Source organism: Lutra lutra, chromosome 4 (genome assembly GCF_902655055.1).
Source record: "Lutra lutra chromosome 4, mLutLut1.2, whole genome shotgun sequence".
NCBI lineage: Eukaryota > Metazoa > Chordata > Mammalia > Carnivora > Mustelidae > Lutra > Lutra lutra.
The window spans coordinates 85,127,851-85,146,738 of NC_062281.1; the positions used below are offsets into that span (position 1 = coordinate 85,127,851).

General features: G+C 35.8%; 1 protein-coding gene across 1 annotated transcript in view; it reads right to left on the bottom strand.

The window, feature by feature from the left end:
* The window catches only part of UBE2V2 (ubiquitin conjugating enzyme E2 V2), a 53,380-nt gene that overhangs the window by 9,079 nt on the left and 25,413 nt on the right, over positions 1-18,888 (bottom strand). Inside the window, exons 2-3 of the mRNA XM_047725494.1 lie at positions 11,177-11,325; positions 6,936-7,061 (exon numbers count right to left, since the gene is read on the bottom strand). Coding sequence (XP_047581450.1) covers positions 6,936-7,061; positions 11,177-11,325 — 275 coding nt within the window. The remainder of the gene's footprint in view (positions 1-6,935; positions 7,062-11,176; positions 11,326-18,888) is intronic.

Sequence of the window (18,888 nt, forward strand, 5' to 3'; positions counted from 1 at the left end):
AATTGGGAAAGAATAAAATGCACAGATATAAATTTAACAAAAGAAGTGTAGGACTGCTATAAAGAAAACTATAAAATACTGTTGAAAACTCAGACCTAAATAAATGGAAAGACTTCCCCTTATACAAGATCAGAAGACCTAATACTGCTAGGATGTCAATACTCCCTCAAAGTGGTCTACAAATTTAATAAAGCCCCTATCAAAATTTCAACTTCCTGGCACTTTTTATCTTTTTGTAGAAATGAACAAGGTTATCCTAAAATTCATATGGAAACAAGGAACCCAGAATAGCCAAAACATTGTAAAAAAAAAAAAAAAAGTAACAAAGTTTTTCCAATTTTAAAACTTACTACAAAGGTACAGTAATCAAGAAGGATGGTTCTTACATAAGGAATGACACTGGACCAACGGACTACAAATGAGAGCAGAAAAGTAAATCCATGCATATATGGACAACTAATCTTTTGACAAAGGTGTCAGAAAAACACACAAAGAATAGTCTCTTTAATAAATGGTATTGGGGGGGGGCGCCTGGGTGGCTCAGTGGGTTAAGCCTCTGCCTTCGGCTCAGGTCATGATCTCAGGGTCTTGGGATCGAGTCCCGCATCGGGATCTCTGCTTGGCAGGGAGCCTGCTTCCTCCTCCTCTCTCTCTCTCTCTCTCTCTGCCTGCCTCTCTACCTACTTGTGATCTGTCAAAAAAAATAATAATAATAATAATAAAATAATTAAAAAATTTAAAAAAATAAAAATAAAAATAAATGGTATTGGGATAACTGGACATCCACAAGCAAAGGAATGAAACTGAATCGTTAACTCACATCATACATGAAGATTAATTCCAAATGGATCATAGATCTAAATTAAGAGCTTAAGCTATTAAAAAAAAGAAAACTTTAAGAAAACAGGAGTAAATCTTCATGACATGGCATTTGGCAATGGCTTCCTAAGTATCTAATGCCTAACAGGCATACAACAAAAGAAAAAGCAGATAAACTGGCTACATCAAAACTTAAATTTTTCATTGCAAACCACACCCTCAAGAAAGCAGAGGCAACTCAAAGAATGGGAAAAAAAAATACTTGCAAATCATATATTTGATAATGGGCTCCTGTTCTGTATATAAATAACTCTTACAACTCTATTAATAAAAAGCCAAGAATCTCTCAATATACACAGCTGGAAAGAATGCAAAATGTAACGTTCACTTTGAAAAACAGTCTGGAGGTACCTCAAGAAGTTAAACATATAGTCAGTCATCATATGACCCAGCAACTCCATTCCTAGGTATATACCCAAAAGAAATGAAAAGATTTACCCATTCAACCTTGTACACAAATTCACAGTAGCAATGTTCATGATAGCCAAAAGCAGAAAAACCCAAACATCTGTCCGGTGATGAATGGATAAATAAAATGTGATATATCCATATAATGGAATTATTATTATTCAACAATAAAAAGCAATAAAGTACTGATATATATTACAACACAGATGAACTTTGAAAATATTATGTTCAGGGAGCGCCTGGGTGGCTCAGTGGGTTAAAGCCTCTGCCTTTGGCTCAGGTCATGATCCCAGGGTCCTGGGATCGAGCCCTGCATCAAGGCTCGCTGCTCGGCGGGAAGCCTGCTTCCTCCTCTCTCTCTCTGCCTGCCTCTCTGCCTACATGTGATCTCTGTCTGTCAAATAAATAAACAAAATCTTTAAAAAAAAAAAAGAAAATATTATGTTCAGTTAAAGAAGCTAGTCACAAAAAAATATTATTCCATTTATATGAAAAGTCCAGAATAGGCAAATCTATAAAAACAGAAAGAAAAGATTAAACGTTGTTTAGGGTATGGGAAGGCAGGACAGAAAGTGACAACTAAACTAATGGACATGGGGTCTCCTCTGAGAGGAACAAAAATGTTCTAGAAACTAGATTGTGGTAATGGGTCCACAACCCTGTGAATACTAAAAAACACTGAATTATATGTACTGAATGAATTGTATGGTATACAAATTATATCACAATAAACTGCTTAAAACAGAAAAGATAATTTTTAAATAATTCTCTTGTAAGTAACTGAAACAATATTTTAGTATTAAGATATATTTATCTTTTTATTTTTTTTTATTTTTTAAAGATTTTATTTATTTGACAGACAGAGATCACAAGTAGGCAGAGAGGCAGGCAGAGAAAAGGGGAAGCAGGCTTCCCGCTGAGCAGAGAGCCCAAGGCAGGGCTCAATCACAGGACCCCAGGATCATGACCTGAGCTGAAGGCAGAGGCTTTAACCCACTGAGCCACCCAGGCACCCCAATGTTAAGATGTATTTAAAGTGATTACTCTAATGCTTTAACTTATTCAGTAGCAAGCCCCTTAGCCTATTTTAAGTAGACTCCGTTAGTGAACAGGAGTTTACAAGTGGAGAAAGTACCAAGCTCTTTCCAAAGCAGAAACAAACACTTACAGCTGTAAAGTTACATGACAGTTAAATAAACAAGAGACTGAAATCCTGTAAAATACCAACAGAATACACCAAAAAAAAAAAAAGTGGGGGGGTGGGGGATGAAGAAAAGAGAGGAGGGGGAAAAGAGCATGGGAAAATATCATGTCAAAATGAAGAAAAAAAAAAAGAAAATATCATGTCAGAACAAATCTGCATCTTATCATTCTATAATATACAATAACCTCTAAAACTTGATACACCTCATAGCATAAAGAACTACAATTAATGCTTTATAGTGCTAAACACCCCAAGGAATAATTCTACCTTATTCTATTAAATAGATACACGCCAAAATTACTAAAGCAACACCCACAATTCACCAGGTACTTAAATAACCTCAAAATATATAATATAAAATTATGCCAGCATATCACCAATGGTCAATGTGAGATTATGGCTATTTATTTCCTAGTTATGAAAGTAATACTTTAAATTCTTAAATTCAAGAGAAAAACTGATGTCCAGTGTATTCACCCTATCTCTACCTTCTACACACTCATCTACACTCTAATAATTAAAATCAGTATTTTTCTGTTTCCAGATTGCCGACATGAAGTGTTGGTGAGATGTACGATCACAGGGTACTGTTACACACAGCTAAGAGGACAGACATGGATATAGTCTTATGGAGGGCAAGATGGCAGTATTATATCAAGTTGAAGGCAAGCCCCAAACCTCAGCAGACATTCCACTTCTGGGTGTATGACCTAGAACAGTGCTACTCTAAGCATGTTTCATGGAATGATGCCAGGCCTTGAACTAATTTTCTGCTGGTGTACCACAAGATAAACACAGAAATTGAGAGTGTTTCAAGAGTTCTATGATAATTTGACAGAGAAATTTTTATTTAAAAAATCCAAGCTTGTATTTTATCTTTTTAAATTTTATTTTCTTAGTAATTTTTATTGTATCTTACAAAAGTACTGATCTATAACATACTGGAACCAACAAACTAAGGAACCAACAACCAAGTCTTGAGAAACACTGTCCTAGGGTAAAAGAATACATGTACAAGAACGTCCACGGTAGCAATCTTTTCAGTGAAAACTGAAAACAGCCTAAATGCCCAGCAGGTGACAAATAGAGTATTAAAAGGAACAATCTAATTTAAATGACTCAACATGAATGAAGCTCAAAAATCACAAAAAAGTGATACAAAACAGAAGTATACACACTAGTATACATGCATAGTAAAAACAAAACAGTCATGTTCAGAAATGATAAACACGAAACTCAAGATAAGACTACCTCTGAGGAAGTGGAAGGGGAACCTTGGGAAAGGAATACAGAGTTAACTATTTATAATATAGTCTCTCTTTTTAAAAAAAAAAAAAAAAAAGAAAAGAGCTATTACAGATAAGACCAACATGCTAAAATCTGACAAGGGAAAATGGAAGATGTTGGTTATATCATTTTCTAAAACTTCTCTATATGTTAAAATATGTTAAAAATATTTCTTTTAAAAAAACACCAAAAATGAGGATGCCTGGATGGCTTAGTCAGTTAAGCGTTTGCCTTCTGCTCAGGTCATAATCCTGGGTTCCGAGGATGGAGTCCCAGCATTGGGCTCCCTACTTGGCAGGGAGTCTGCTTCTCCTGACTCTGCCTCTCCCCCTTGGTTGTGCATGCCCTCTCTGTCTCTCAAATAAATAAATAAATAATCTTTTTAAACAAGACACCAAAAATGAAAAGCAAGAGAAAAGTGGTAATAAATTTATAGTAACTGCTATTATCAGAATAAAAGATTATCAGAGAAAAGATTTTCAGAGTAAAAAAAGGGACAGAATTCAGACTGGAGAATCAGGAAGGACTTGTCTAAGAGAGTGACATTTACACTGAGAAATGAAGCATCTGTAAGGATTCGCCAGAGTGGATATGTCCAGACTGGAAGAAAAGACAGTGCAACAGTCCTAAGGCAAAAGGAAAGGTGTGTCGGGCAGTGTGTACCCTGTGAGTCCCAATGAGCCATAGCAAAAGGCATGCACAATGTGGCTGAAATCATTCAAGGCTATTACAGCACAGAAGTGACATGACACATTTGTATTTTAGAAAGATCCTCTGGCTCCTTGCTCTGGAAAGACTGGAGGAAGTAAGAAAGCAAAATCAGAGAGATTGTTGCAAGACACGAGATGATGGTCAACGTTCATTTGGTGGCAATGTAAACAGAAAAATAAGACCTGACTCAAAGTTACATTTCCAACAAAGACTTATAGGACTTAACAGTAGACAGGAAGGGAAGAAAAACAGAGAAAGAGACAAAAATGTCAAAAAGTAGATAAGACACCCATGAGATCAGATAAACTCATTAGAGGTGTGCCTGAAATTTAATCCTGAACTTCCTAGTTCCTACAACAATGCAGAGCCCACCATTAATTACTTAATTTACAGAGTCTATAATATGAAAACAAACCAGCAGTTGAGAAGAACAGCTACTCCTGGTAGAGAAATTTTTCTCTAACAAAAACAGAAATATTTTTGTTAAATTTCTTCCTCATAAAGGTAATGCTGTGTGTCACAAAAGAAATTCCCTAAACAGTATTCTTTCTGTAAATTCAAAATGTTTTATAATCCTACTTCTATAATATCTCTTATCAACTGACATAGAAATAGTTAAGTATGCACATTATAATTTCCAGAATAACCACTGAAAGAACAGAAACAGAATTTAAAAAGTTGAGAACCATTTCAAAAGTAGACAAGAAACAAAAACCACACAGGAAATCAGAAACCACAAAATAAGATAACTTATTAAACCAAATATATTAATATATCGTATATTAAATAAACTAAATGTTCCCAGTAAATTGCAAAGATTGACAGACTGACAGGAAGGACTCTCAGAACCCAGCTTCTAATTGGCATGTACCAGATAGGGAGGTTTAGAAGTGGCCCAGCAGGCCCACAGCTGAGATTTCCAATGACCCATCTACCTTCTTCCTATCAGGGTCATGCTTTCATCCAATACACCCAGCAGGGAGGCACTAGCCATTCTGGGTCCTAGCTGTGGGTCTGCATATTTGACTGAGGTTAGAGGCTAAATAGCTAGCTCTATGTCCAGGGCTCAATTTGTAGCCAGAGGGAATTACAAATGTGGAGAAGATGAAATATGGAATATACCCTATCGTGCTGAAATAGAATTGAAGGTACTGGTATAAACTTAGGGCTTTTTTGGGGTTTTTTTTTGTTGTTGTTGTTGTTGTTTCATTTATTTTGTCAGAGAGAGAGAGAGTACATGTGCCTGTGAGCAGTGGGGAGGAGGCAGAGGAAGAGGGAGAAACAGATTCCCCACTACCGAGAAAGAAGCCTGATGTGAGACTGGATCCCAAGACCCTGGGATCATGACCTGAGCTGAAGGCAGACGCTTAACTGACTGAACTACCCAAGTGTCCCATAAACTCGGTTTTTAACAGATGATATATTAAGATACGCATATAGGTAGATAAGAAGAAAAGGAGGAGGAAGGATAGGTAGACACGTGATACACTGGGTAAAATTTAAAAGAAATATAAGAGTACAAAAGAAAATTTTTAAGATGTTAATTACCATTGGTGAGGAAAAGGAATACAGGGATGGGATGAGGAGGAGCACACAAGAAATTAAGGATGTTGGTAACATTCTATTTCCTAAGATGGATAATGTTCATTTTACTATTATGTTGTTGTTGTTACACTAACATGTATTTTGCATGTGAGTGTGCCCTCAACATGGTATCTCAAGAGCCTGGATTTAAAAGTCTTAACATGAGGGTCACTTAAGTGGCTCAGTCGGTTAAGAGTCTGCCTTCAGCTCAAGTCATGATCCCAGAGTCCTGGTACTGAGTTCCACATGCATGGGGCTTCCTGCTCAGGGGGGAATTTCTTTCTCCCTCTCCCTCTCCCTCTGCCCCTCCCCCTGCTTGTGCTCTCTTGCGCTCTGTCAAATAAATAAATAACTTATTTTTTTAAAAAAGTCTTAACATGAACCTTAACAACTTACTCATACTGAAATTCAGCCTTCCCTGTGTGAATCTGGTCAAGCATGTCATTTTGGTTTATTTGCTTTCAACATACAACAATGTTCAACCTGTTTGTTCTAATACAGACATACTTTCACTCAAAGAAAAACCTCCTCTTTAAGAATATTCATCCTTTTAAACTCACCAAATGTACCTTAACCTTAAAGAAAACAACAAAGAGAAATAACGGTCATCTTTTCACCAAATAGGGATTCAACTAAAATATGACTACTGAAGCAATTAATAAAACCCTAAGAAAAGTGTTGTCAACATCTATCTAGGCTGGTACATACAAGTTTTTTAAGGACAGGTTGACTTATACGAGAAAAACAACATAAGATTAATTTCTTTTAGACTTCCAGCTAAACAAAGTCCTTTTTAAATTTTAACTTTCTCCTGACTATATATTATTCATTATATAGGAATAAAATGACTATTTTAACTTACCATTCCACTGGAATTATTAATTCCATTCATATTAATTTTGGTTACAAATCTAACTGATGGAGGAACTTCTGGGTATTTAGGTCCACATTCTACTTTCAGGCTATATATTCTGTTTTCATAATTTGTCTGGAAGGCAAAAAATAATAATAATAATAATATTCAATTACTAATTAAAGAAGAAAAGTACAATATGAATATATCTGACATTACTTTATGATCAAGAATTTACTTTTCTACATTCAAATTTATTTGACTTATATGGTCAGAAAAAAATGGAGCAAGCATACTTAAAAATCAAGATTTTATAATATTAAAATTATTCTATAAAGTAATATCAAGAGACAGAACTTGTTTTTTGTGGCACAAACAATGCCTATAACAAATTAAAATGAAAAAACAAAACAAATTCAGACTTTAATAAAAAAAAAAGTTTATATTGTACGGGGAAGGACTACTGACTTGTGTCACACATAGATACAGGTTCCCATTTGTCCAGAACAATTCTATCTATTCCCACTGTCCCAGTATTAATTATTAACTATACTTATTCACTCTCAAAAGGGGCTGGCTGGACAATAATTTACATGGTTACTCCACTTATACAGCAATCAGAAACTTCTAGCCAAAGGGAAAATAGCATATTATACCATCTTACTGTAATAAAACATAAGTATTTCATGCCTTATTATATTTCTATTACTTCATTAACTTTGAGGTTCATTAAATTCCATTTTCAGAGATACAACAGCAAAATTTATGTCTCTGTATCATTTTAAAATAGTTTCTTAATCAAGAAGTTGAACATCACCATATTATTAAACAACTATTTTAAAGCTACCAAACTAAAATACTTGCAGATTATTTAGGCTTATTTTCATGCTATAATTAACTCTTTATCCTTACGGCTTTTGCTCACTTGGTTAACTCATTAATGTACAATCAATAATAGTAAAGTAAAAAATAAATGAAAGTGACAAATTTAATACCTGTTGGTTCCTGCATAAACCTGGAAAAAAAAATTAAGCTAACCATCTATAGATTTCACTTACCCAAACTGATCCACAGCTTCCTTTCCCTTAAGTAAGAGCTATTCCCAAGTGGAGGTCAGATCTGGGGTATTAAACTACTGTAATTTAAAATGTATGCAACAATCTTGTACATATGATTATTAAATATTTTGACACTTTAGAAAGAAACACCTATATAAAAGTCATCCCAGTTTAACAGCACACATCCATTAACAACATGCCCAGTGTTTTGGATATGTATAGAAAGGACTAAAATCAGGGAGACCTCAAGGAAATCATCCAGTCTGTGGTTCTCCAATCTGGATATACATTAGCCTCTCTATAAAACTTGCATTAAAAAATAATAGCCCCCAAGAAATTCTACAATGTTAGAAATACTCACTGTATGTGGAAACAAACAGACTCACACTCTGCTGGGAGTAGAGGATGGTATAACCATTTTGGAAACAATCTGGCCTTTTCTTATGGAGAGAAGTAAGTGTACACATACCCTATGATGTAGCAATTCCATTCCTAAGCATTTTACCCACCCCACCAAAATGGAAACAAACATTGTTCACAAAAGACTTAAAAGAATGCTCATAGCAGTTTTATTTCTAATAAGCACAAAGTAGATAAAATCCAAATACCATGAACACAACTGATAAACATATGTATATATCCATAGAGTAAAATACTACACAAAAATAAAAAGAAACACACTCCTACTATATGGAACAAACAGGTGAATCTCTAAGATACTAAGTCAAAAGAAGCAGACCAGTAAATACAAACACTACATGATTCCACTTACACAAAGTTCTACAACCTGCAAAACTGCTCCAAGGTGCAGGAAGTAGTGCCTGGGGTGAAGGTGGGAAGAGGCAGAGGTAATTGAAATGCTCTGTATCTGGAGTATAGGCAACAGGTATATTTTTGGAAATTCATGGTAAGATTTGTGCATTTCATTATATGTAAATTATACCTCAACTTTTTTTTTTTTTTTTGGTAAGTTAAAAAAAACTAAGTTAGCCTTTTGGTCTAATTCAATGCTTAGAGTAAACATTGTCTTAGCTTTGGACACCATGGGCTAATTTTATAACCTCTAAATTTTAAAAAACAGCCCTATCCTTCTGTTATCTAGTAAAATAGTAAAATAAAAAAAGTAAAAAAGGAACTAATATTTACTAAATATATACTATAGTCAGACACCTTCCTGTTGTCTAAGTAAGCCATTTAATTCTCCAACTGCTCTAAACATGGCACCTTCTAAAGAGAAAACAACTAAAGTGAGGCATCAACCCCTGCAGATTTTATTAAAAGGCAACTGAACGAGTGTACAAGCACTCACCCCACTGGGTCCCACATGCCTAAGTGAGAGAGGTTAAGTGGAGAGAGGGTAGGTGATGCAGGGCAGAACTCACTGGCTGGCTAGAAAGACGCTGTGCCTTTATGAGGCGCTCCCCTCTTGCCTGGAAGTGAGAAGAGGCTCCAAGATCCCCATCCCCAGAAAGGGGAAAGCCCAATGAACAGAAGCTTAGCATGGCCACTGGCAGCACTGTGTCTACATGACCTTTTCAAGCAAGCCAGATCTCCTCCCCCAAGCAGAGAAAGCTTCACTATGCACTGGCACAGCCTGGACACAAGAGCTTCCTGCAGTTTAGTGACACCAGGAAAGACACCTAGTCCAGGGAGTCCTGCTGGTGACCCCAAAAGTGTGAGATCAAGTGGGAGTTGCTCTTCCATATTTGCTTATGTTATAGGACAGCCCACAGAATCACTGAGGAACTCATACACAAGCTCCAAAACATTCCTAACGTTTAAAGTCCTCTGGAGGTAGTGCCTGGAGAAAAACTAAATCTAAATAATTTCAAATTTATATTCTACCAAGTTCAGACTGTCAAATCTTCAAACTATTCATTAAGAATGCTGATAAATTAAATCACTTTTTTTTAACCAAACATGGTAATCATGTTCATAGGCAATGAAAATCATGGTTTTCATTACAAATACCAAGTTATAAAATAAATCAAGAACCTTAACCATCAGTACTACATTTCCTTCCTCAAATATCTCATGGAAAAATCAAAGCAATAGAAGGAAGTCAGAGTTTGTTAGGTTAGTACTGTGCTCAAATTTTGCAAAGGAATACCAGAAAATATAAAACATACATTAATTCACTCACTAAAGTTAACACTGTTGATTACCTGGATCCATTTTTTTTTTGTAATAATCAAGAGGAAATCTAAACCCTACCCAACAGCAAAACAGTTGAAATGCTCCCATAAGGTAGCCATTAGTATATAAAACCGAAGACTAAAAAAAAAAACCAAAAAACAAAAAACCCCTTCAAATTAGTGTTCTTTCCAGCAAGTCAAAACATTACACAATACATATTACATATTTCAAAGACTCACTGCCAAGAGTGTAGCAAATGGGACCTTCAAGTAAGGAATGCAATGTACAAAATATTTCCCAGTCTGAAAAGATTTTCAGTAAAAATAAAACTTTAAAACCTTGAGAAAGATCAAAGAATAAAACACAATGGGCCTGTTGCCAGCAAAAGAAAATATACAAAAATCAGAGACTTTTCTATATACTTTATTAATGAAGAAAATACCTATAGCATTTACAAGGCAAGTCAAATGTCAAAAGGGCAAACAGCAGTGTGCACTCAATACAAACCAATTTAGAAACCCTTGGTTACACACACAGCAGATTAGTAACATATTACGTCAAAATACACTGTTTGCTCTTCCCAAATACCCCTCCATTTCCTCACCTTTTCTCCTCTCTATCTGGAATGTTCTCCATCCCCATCACCACCTTCTGAAATCCTACCAGTCAGTCCTTTAAGGCTCATTCCAAAGGCAACTTCCTCCACTGTTCAGCCTTCCTCAATTATTCCAGCTAGAAGAAACATATTCTGAAGTCCCGTAGTGAACTTTCTCTGCTATAGTTAGAATCTGTCATTTGTATTTATTTTTTCTCCTCCACTAAACTGCAAACACCTTGAGGGCAATGACCGTTATCAATCTTTTCCCCCCAGTCCTCCATAAAATCAAGCATTATATCCTATACACAGGAAGCATCAATAAATGTATACAAACTAAATTAAAAGGGAGGAATTATTTCAGTTAGAAATGATAATTATTTTAATATTAATATAAAATAAAATTCTTACTCTAAAATGACAGTAAGTAATAAAAAAAATATATAATTTATAGCACTGACCCTTGGTGGCCCAATAATCATGCCTGTCCACCTTGTAAGTGTCATATCTTCATCATCTTCAAGGCCCCAGCTAACCGTACCATCGCCTACTCCTTTTTGTCCTTCTTCAAGTTCTTCCAACAAGCGAAAATTACGAGGAACTTTAACTCCTATACAAAAGAATGTCAATGTAAATGTAAAAAGCCCATAATTAAAACAGGTGCATATATTCAAATTCAACTTTTTCCAAATTTACCTTTAAGACCAAATTCCCTTTAAGCATTCTGCCCCAGAAAATGCTCAATTTAAAAACTAGTCAAAATGAAAACACTAAAGAGAAAGCACTGTACCAAATATTAACTGCAATACAGATCATGTATATAAATTCCTAATTAATGTTATCCTGATAGAAATCAATCCTAAGGAAATCACTATAAAATGAGTATTTTCCCATAACTGAGATTTCTGTCCGAAGCCTAGAACACTGCATCAAATAAATGGGCAAAGATGAGAACGTTCATAAAAGCTCAAATTCATTAACATACACTCTCTAATGCTTTTTATTTTATTTATTTATTTATTTATTTATTTATTTGTCAGAGAGAGAGAGAGAGAGAGCAAGAGTGAGCACAAGCAGATAGAGTGGCAGGCAGAGGCAGAGGGAGTAGCAGGCTCCCTGCCGAGCAAGGAGCCCGATGTGGGACTCAATCCCAGGACTCTGGGATCACGACCCGAGCTGAAGGCAGCCGCTTAACCAACTGAGCCACCCAGGCGTCCCTCTCTAATGCTTTTTAAAGAATGGAATTATGTTCCAACTTTTAAAAAGGCACTAGAAAGTACTATTTTTTTCTAGAACGCTGAAGCAGAACCACCCCACAGTCCCCAGTCAGTCTCCTTTACTATTCTGGCCCCAAACAATAGGATCTTACCTCTCCCATGTCAGAATGCCACTTAATCATCACTTGGAGAGTTCCTCCATTTGAGAATAACTCTCCTCATGAATGTAACAGTTTCCTAGGACCCACCCTTCACCTCTGGGCCCAACCCAGCAAATTATTCATGATCCACTAGTCTGTCTCACACCTCCCATTCTTTAGACCTCATCACCCCTACTCTATTTTTAAAATCTTAACACAGATGTCTTCCCCTCTGCCTAGAATTCCCTAGCATTTCAAGTTTTCTCTTTCATTCTCAGTAAACCTGGTCTTTGCCACCACTGTGAACTCCAATCCCTAGAATCCAACCATCATTCTTCTAACTGACCACAACCTTTCCTAAAATTATTGGCCTGGCCTCTCCAAAGGATATATCTTGTGGTCTCGCATGTTCTCAACAACATCAAGCTTGAAACATTCCCCAGTCCCACCATGTAAGTCTTGAAAAAATTGGGTAAATGTCCCCAGAAGCCTCTCTCTCTGGTTCTGGAGACTGCACATATATTCTTGTGTACGCCCTCTCATGCATGCACACACACAACGATGAAGCAGAAAGAAGTGAAATCTCTTTTATTTATTTTTTTTTAGAGACATCTCTTCTAAAGCAACTGTCAATTTGTATAACCTCTCTCTGTAAAACCAAAACATCTTTCACTTATTAATTCACACTAATCCTTCCGGACATACAATGAAAAAGCAATAAATATTGTAACTTAAGAGAACACTAGCCATTTTACGTACTGTGCTTTATAAAAAAAAAAAAAATGCTTGAAAATCTTGGGCCACAAAAATATGGTGCTGTCATAAATCACAAGAAACAAGAATAGTCACTATTACAACTATTATGATTATCAATAACCACTTGTTTAACATATGCTGTATGCTACTTTAAGCAAATCATCCCATTTAATCCTAAAAGCACCCATTTTACCATTGTAGAAATTGGGATATAAAGAAGTTAGGTGACCTACCCAAAGTCACACAAGCTATAAGAGACAGATCCTCAATTTCTAGACCAAAGCCACTTTTAACCACCAAGCTGCACAGCAGTACAAACTACACAGGCAGCATATCCTGGCACAGATATAAGAATCAGACTGCCAAAGTCCAGTTCTGCTAACCACTTGATATGTGACCCCAGCCCTATTTTCTCATCTATAAAAGTGAGGTAACTAACACTAGTTCCTACCCACAGAATCACTGTGAAAACTAAACAAGGTAATCCATCTTAAACTCAATGCTGACTATGATGGTCATTTCAGTATCTGTTTCTATTAACCTCCATCAAAGCTATGTGAGAAGAAAAGCTCTTTGTACAACCCTGTGGGGTGGTCCCTAGAAATATTATCCTAAGCTGTAAGTTTCTATTCACCTACCATTGCTACTTTCCTGTAACTGTATAGTCATTACCTCCACAAGATATTGCTACTGAGTTTTTAAAGTAATCCTAAATGAACCTGATTACCCTTGCCCTTATGAAGTCATTCCCCAAGGATTATTATAAATTTGCATTATTATCAATTATTATAAACGTTTCCTCCTAGTTATAAACAATTCAATCAAGCGACCTTGATGAGCATCCAAAACAACAAAGCAAACAATGTAAAATTAATGTTTCTCTTTACATAAGTGCCATAAAAATGATAAACCTAGTTACTGCTAAACTTTTCACCCTTTCTTTATATAGCTTTCTGGGAAAATAGTTCTAAAACTGATAGATCTATTACTGACAATACTAACATTTAAAAAGTTGTAGCAGCTTAGACTATTTTACTTTTAAAGTGTAAGACAAACAAAAACCAAAAAACACTGAGCCATATTTTCAAATTCAGGACTAGAGCACTGGCTTCATTTCACCCAACCACCAATGTCTGTGAAGGAAAAAACAAAGCCACAAGATGGGGATACTGCTCCATGAAAACTGAAGTATTACACAGCTACCTTCTAGATCTCTTGCCATCTAAGAGTCTTTTTCTACAGTTCTACTTGTATTTTTCCTGTATATCTGTGTGCCGTTTTGTTAACAGTTTTAAATATTTTACCTCCTTAGTCTGGGTTCAGTTATAAATAAATAAATAACCCATAAATCTATCCCTTTCAAGCTGAAACTTTTAAAATGCTGTCAATATTTGGTCCAGGAGAACACCAGAGATCATCCAGTCCAAAACCAAACACTTTAGAGGAAAGAAAATTATCACCATAAATGTTACGTGATTATCCTAAAGTCACTTAACTATGTGTTTGTTGACAAACCAAGTCCAAAACCCATCTCCAGGCTTCCTCCACTAATCAATCTAGTCTCTTCTCCATCACATTGAACCTGCACTTCTGAGCCATAACACCAAAAAACTACATTCACAATGCAAACGACCTAGGAAACATGCTTCCAGCTTTAAATCTGAAGGATATCAAATTCCAAATCATTTGTCTTTAATTCCCATGATACCAAAAATAAAAGCATAAATTTTTACCTTTTTCAAATTACAGCGAAAATAGTATAAGACCTTGAATAGTAATAAATCTATCAATATGTCCACACAAATATGAGAAATGGTAACAAAGCAAATCTACCAGTTTGCGAATAATCATCTAAATTAAGGAAGTTCTAAAGTAACACTAAAAAAAGATAAGCGGTATTACAGTTTTAAAGAGGGCAGTGTGGATTCCAGTTCCAGCAGCTGATGGTAAACAGTCTAAGATGTACAGAAGTCCCCAAATTTCAAGGAATAATTATGGCTACTATTTTAATGTACTTCTCTTCAGATTATTCTCCGTATACAAAATATGGTTTCCATGTTTTTTGCCAAAATGAGATCATGACTCATAGTTCTGTAACTTCCTTTTCCCCCTACTTATGAACATCCTTCTATGACAGACATTATCAAATGCCATTTTAAAATGCTTGCTTGAGGGGCAGGGGTTGGGAGACTGGACCAGAGTAATGACCACCTACTCAAATTTTGTAGCAACATGGATATGACTGGAGAAGATTATGCTGAGTGAAATAAGTCAAGCAGAGAGCCAATTATCATATAGTTTCACTTACTTGTGAAGCATAAGGAATAACACAGAGGACATAGGGAGATGGAGAGGAGAAGTGAGTTGGGGGAAATCAGAGGGGGAGATGAACCATGAGAGACTGTAGACTCTGAGAAACAAACTGAGGCTTTTATAGGGGATGGGAGTGGGAGGGTTAGGTGAGCCTGATGGTGGGTATTAAGGAGGACATGTATTGCATGGAACACTGGGTGTGGTGCATAAAAAATGAATCTTGGAACACACACAAAAAAGGTAAAATAAAATTTTAATAAAATAAAAAAATAGGGAGATTACAGAATGTATACAACTTAAAATAGGTATTTTCTAAAAATCACTCACTGTTGTAGTTTGTCATATAAACAAATACTGTAAAGAATTTCTGTAATTTGTCATGTGAAAAAATACTGTAAAGAAAGTATTAAAACTGAAGTCCAAGAATTTCTGGTTTGTGGTGCTTAAAATCATATATTAATAAAAAGGATTTATAAAACTTTTCTGATAATACTCCATAATTTTTCAGTAATTTAAGGCAAATATTTGATTTTAACATTATTATCTTCCTTAATAGAACAAATAACATCATGGAAACATAACGTAGAGGGACACACATAAGGCAGGAAAGTAAGAGGTGACCTCTATTTTGTCATCCATTCACTACTGTATTAATTCACACCTACATTCAATAATCATTTGAGTACTACTAGATTCAATTACTACATAGACTAGGAAGTTGAGACTAGGAGGACTAAAACCCTGCTCTTAAGAACTTTACAGTCTATGAGAGAAAGACAGAGAGACAGCATAATACAATGTGAAAAGCTGTCTGGGAGCATTTAGAAAGAACTTACCCCAAAAGGGGGACAAGGAAAGTCTCCTAAAGGAAGAACTCTCCAGATGCACCATAAAGATGAACAGAAACCATCCAGGGTGAAGAGTGGGTGAAAATATGTAAGGTGTCAGCAGAAAAAATTATAAAACATAAGCAAAAAAACATCAAAAACCTGAAGAAAAAAAAAAAAAAAAGCAATGTGCTACATGACAAACTTATTCCAAAGATTAAGTTCTCAAATTAATCTACAGAGTCTTCCAATTTAAGCTGAAAATCCAACAGCCTTGCCCTTGGAACCTGACAAAACAGTTCTAACATTCTTCTAGCAAATCTGAAAGGCAAGACTCTGGAGAAAATTTTTAAAGAAAAAGAAAACAGAGGAAATAGTTTTTCCTAGATATTAAGATTTCCTCATCAACCAAAGAATGTGAATGTGACAAAGGTAATCTGAAACTAACTAATTTGAGGTGGCCCCAAAACAGATACATGCTCGGAAAAAAACATCAAATAAAGCCTAAATCCAGCAAGAGAAGAGAAATAATAAAGATTAGAACAGAAATCAATGATATAGAAATTTTAAAAAAAAAACAGTAAAACAAATCAACAAAACTAGAAGGTATTTCTTTGAAAAAATTAACAAGATTGATAAACCCCAGCCAGACCTACCAATATGAGAAAGTACTCCTGAAACAAATAATGTATTATATATTAATAATAAAATTTTTAAAAACTAAACAAAAATAAAGAAAAAGGACCCAAATCAGTAAAATCATAAATGAAAGAGAGATCACAACCAACACCAAAGAAATAAAATTGTAAAAACATCATGAGCAACTATATGCCAACAAATGAGGTAATTTGGAAGAAATGGATACATCCCTAGAAACATATAAACTAACAAAACTGAAAAAGGAAGGAAGAGAAAACCTGAACAGACACATAACCAGCAAAGAAATTGAAGCAATAATCTAAAATCTCCCAACAAACCAGAGTCCAGTCCAGATTGCTTCCCAGGGAATCCTACCAAGCATTTAAAGAAGACCTAATACCTATTCTTCCAAAACTGTCCAAATAAATTGAAATGTGAGGAAAACTTACAAACTCATTGTATGAAGTCATCACTACCTTGATCCTAAAACCAGAAAAAGACCCCCCTAAAAAAGAGAATTACAGACCAATACCCTGATAAACATGGATGTAAAAATTCTCACCAAGATACTAGCGAATAGGGGGTACCTGGGTGGCTTAGCGTGTTAAACCTCTGCCTTTTGGGCTGCCTGGGTGGCTCAGTGGGTTAAGCCTCTGCCTTCAGCACAGGACATGATCTCAGGGTCCTGGGATCGAGTCCCGCATCGGGCTCTCTGCTAGGCAGGGAGCTTGCTTCCTCCTCCCTCTAGCTCTCTCTCAAAAAAAAAAAAAAAAAAAAAAACCCTCTGCCTTTGGCTCAGGTCATGATCTCAGGGTCCTAGAACTGAGCCCCGCATGGGGGGGGGGGGGTCTCTGCTCAGCAGGGTGCCTGCTTCCTCCTCTCTCTCCTCTGCTTACTTGTGATCTCTATAAATAAATAAATAAAATCTTTAAAATTAAAAAAAAAAAAAAAGTCACTTAAAAAAAAAAAAAAAAGATACTAGCGAATAGGATCCAACAGTACACCAAAAGGATTATTCACCACCACCACCAGGAGCGGGATTTATTCCTGGGCCGCAGAAGTGGTTCAATGTGATACACTACATTATAAAAGAGAAAAGGTAAGAACCATATAATCCTCTCAATAGATGCAGAAAAAGTGTTTGACAAAATATAGCATCTTTTTTTTTTTAAGATTTTATTTATCTATTTGTCAGAGAGATGGCACAAGCAGGGGGAGGGGCAGGCAGAGGGCAAAGCAGGCATCCTGCTGAGCAAGGAGCCTGATGTGGGACTGGATCCGAGGAACCTGGCATCATGATCTGAGCCGAAGGCAACCACTTAACTGACTGAGCCACCCAGGTGTCCCTACAGCATCCTTTCTTGATACAAAAAAAGCAAACAAACAAAAAAACAAAACAAAAAACAAAAAACAAAAAACCACTCCATAATGTAGGAATAGAGGGAACATACCTAAACATCACAAAGGCCATACAAAAGATCCACAGAGACTATCATACTCAATAGGGAAAAACTGAGAGCTTTCCCCCTAAGGCCAGGAACATGACATAGAACATCGACTCTCAACACTGTTGTTCAAAACAGTACTAGAAGTCCTAGCCTCAGCAATCAGTCAACGAAAGAAATAAAAGGCATCCAAATCGGCAAAAAGGAAGTCAAACTTTCACTCTTCATAGATACTCTACATAAAAAACCCAAAAAACTCCACCAAGAAATTGCTAGACTGAAACAGGAGTTCATCAAAGTCACAGGATATAAAATCAACACAAGAAGTCAGTTGCATTTCTATGCACTAGCAAAGAAGCAACAGAAAGAGAAACCAACAAATCAATCCTGTTTACAACTGCACTAAGAAGGAACAGATACCTAGAAATAAACCTAACCAAAGAGGTACTCTAAGAACTACACGACACTTACGAAAGAAACTGAGGAAGACACAAAGAAAGCCAAAAACATTCGTGCTCATGGACTGAAAGAACAAACAAACATTGTTAAAAAGTCTATTCTACCCAAAGCAATCTACATATTCAATGAAATCTCTAACAAAATACCATTAGCATTTTTCACAGACTGGAACATAATCAATCCTAAAATGTATACAGAACCAGAAAAGTCATCAAATAGACAAAGAACTGTTGAAAATCAAAGATGAAGGTAAAACAATTCACAGACTTCAAACTGTATTACAAAACTGTAATCATCAAAACAGTATGGAACTCACACACAAAAAAACACAAACACACTGCTCAATGGAACAGAATAAAGAACCCAGAAATGGACAC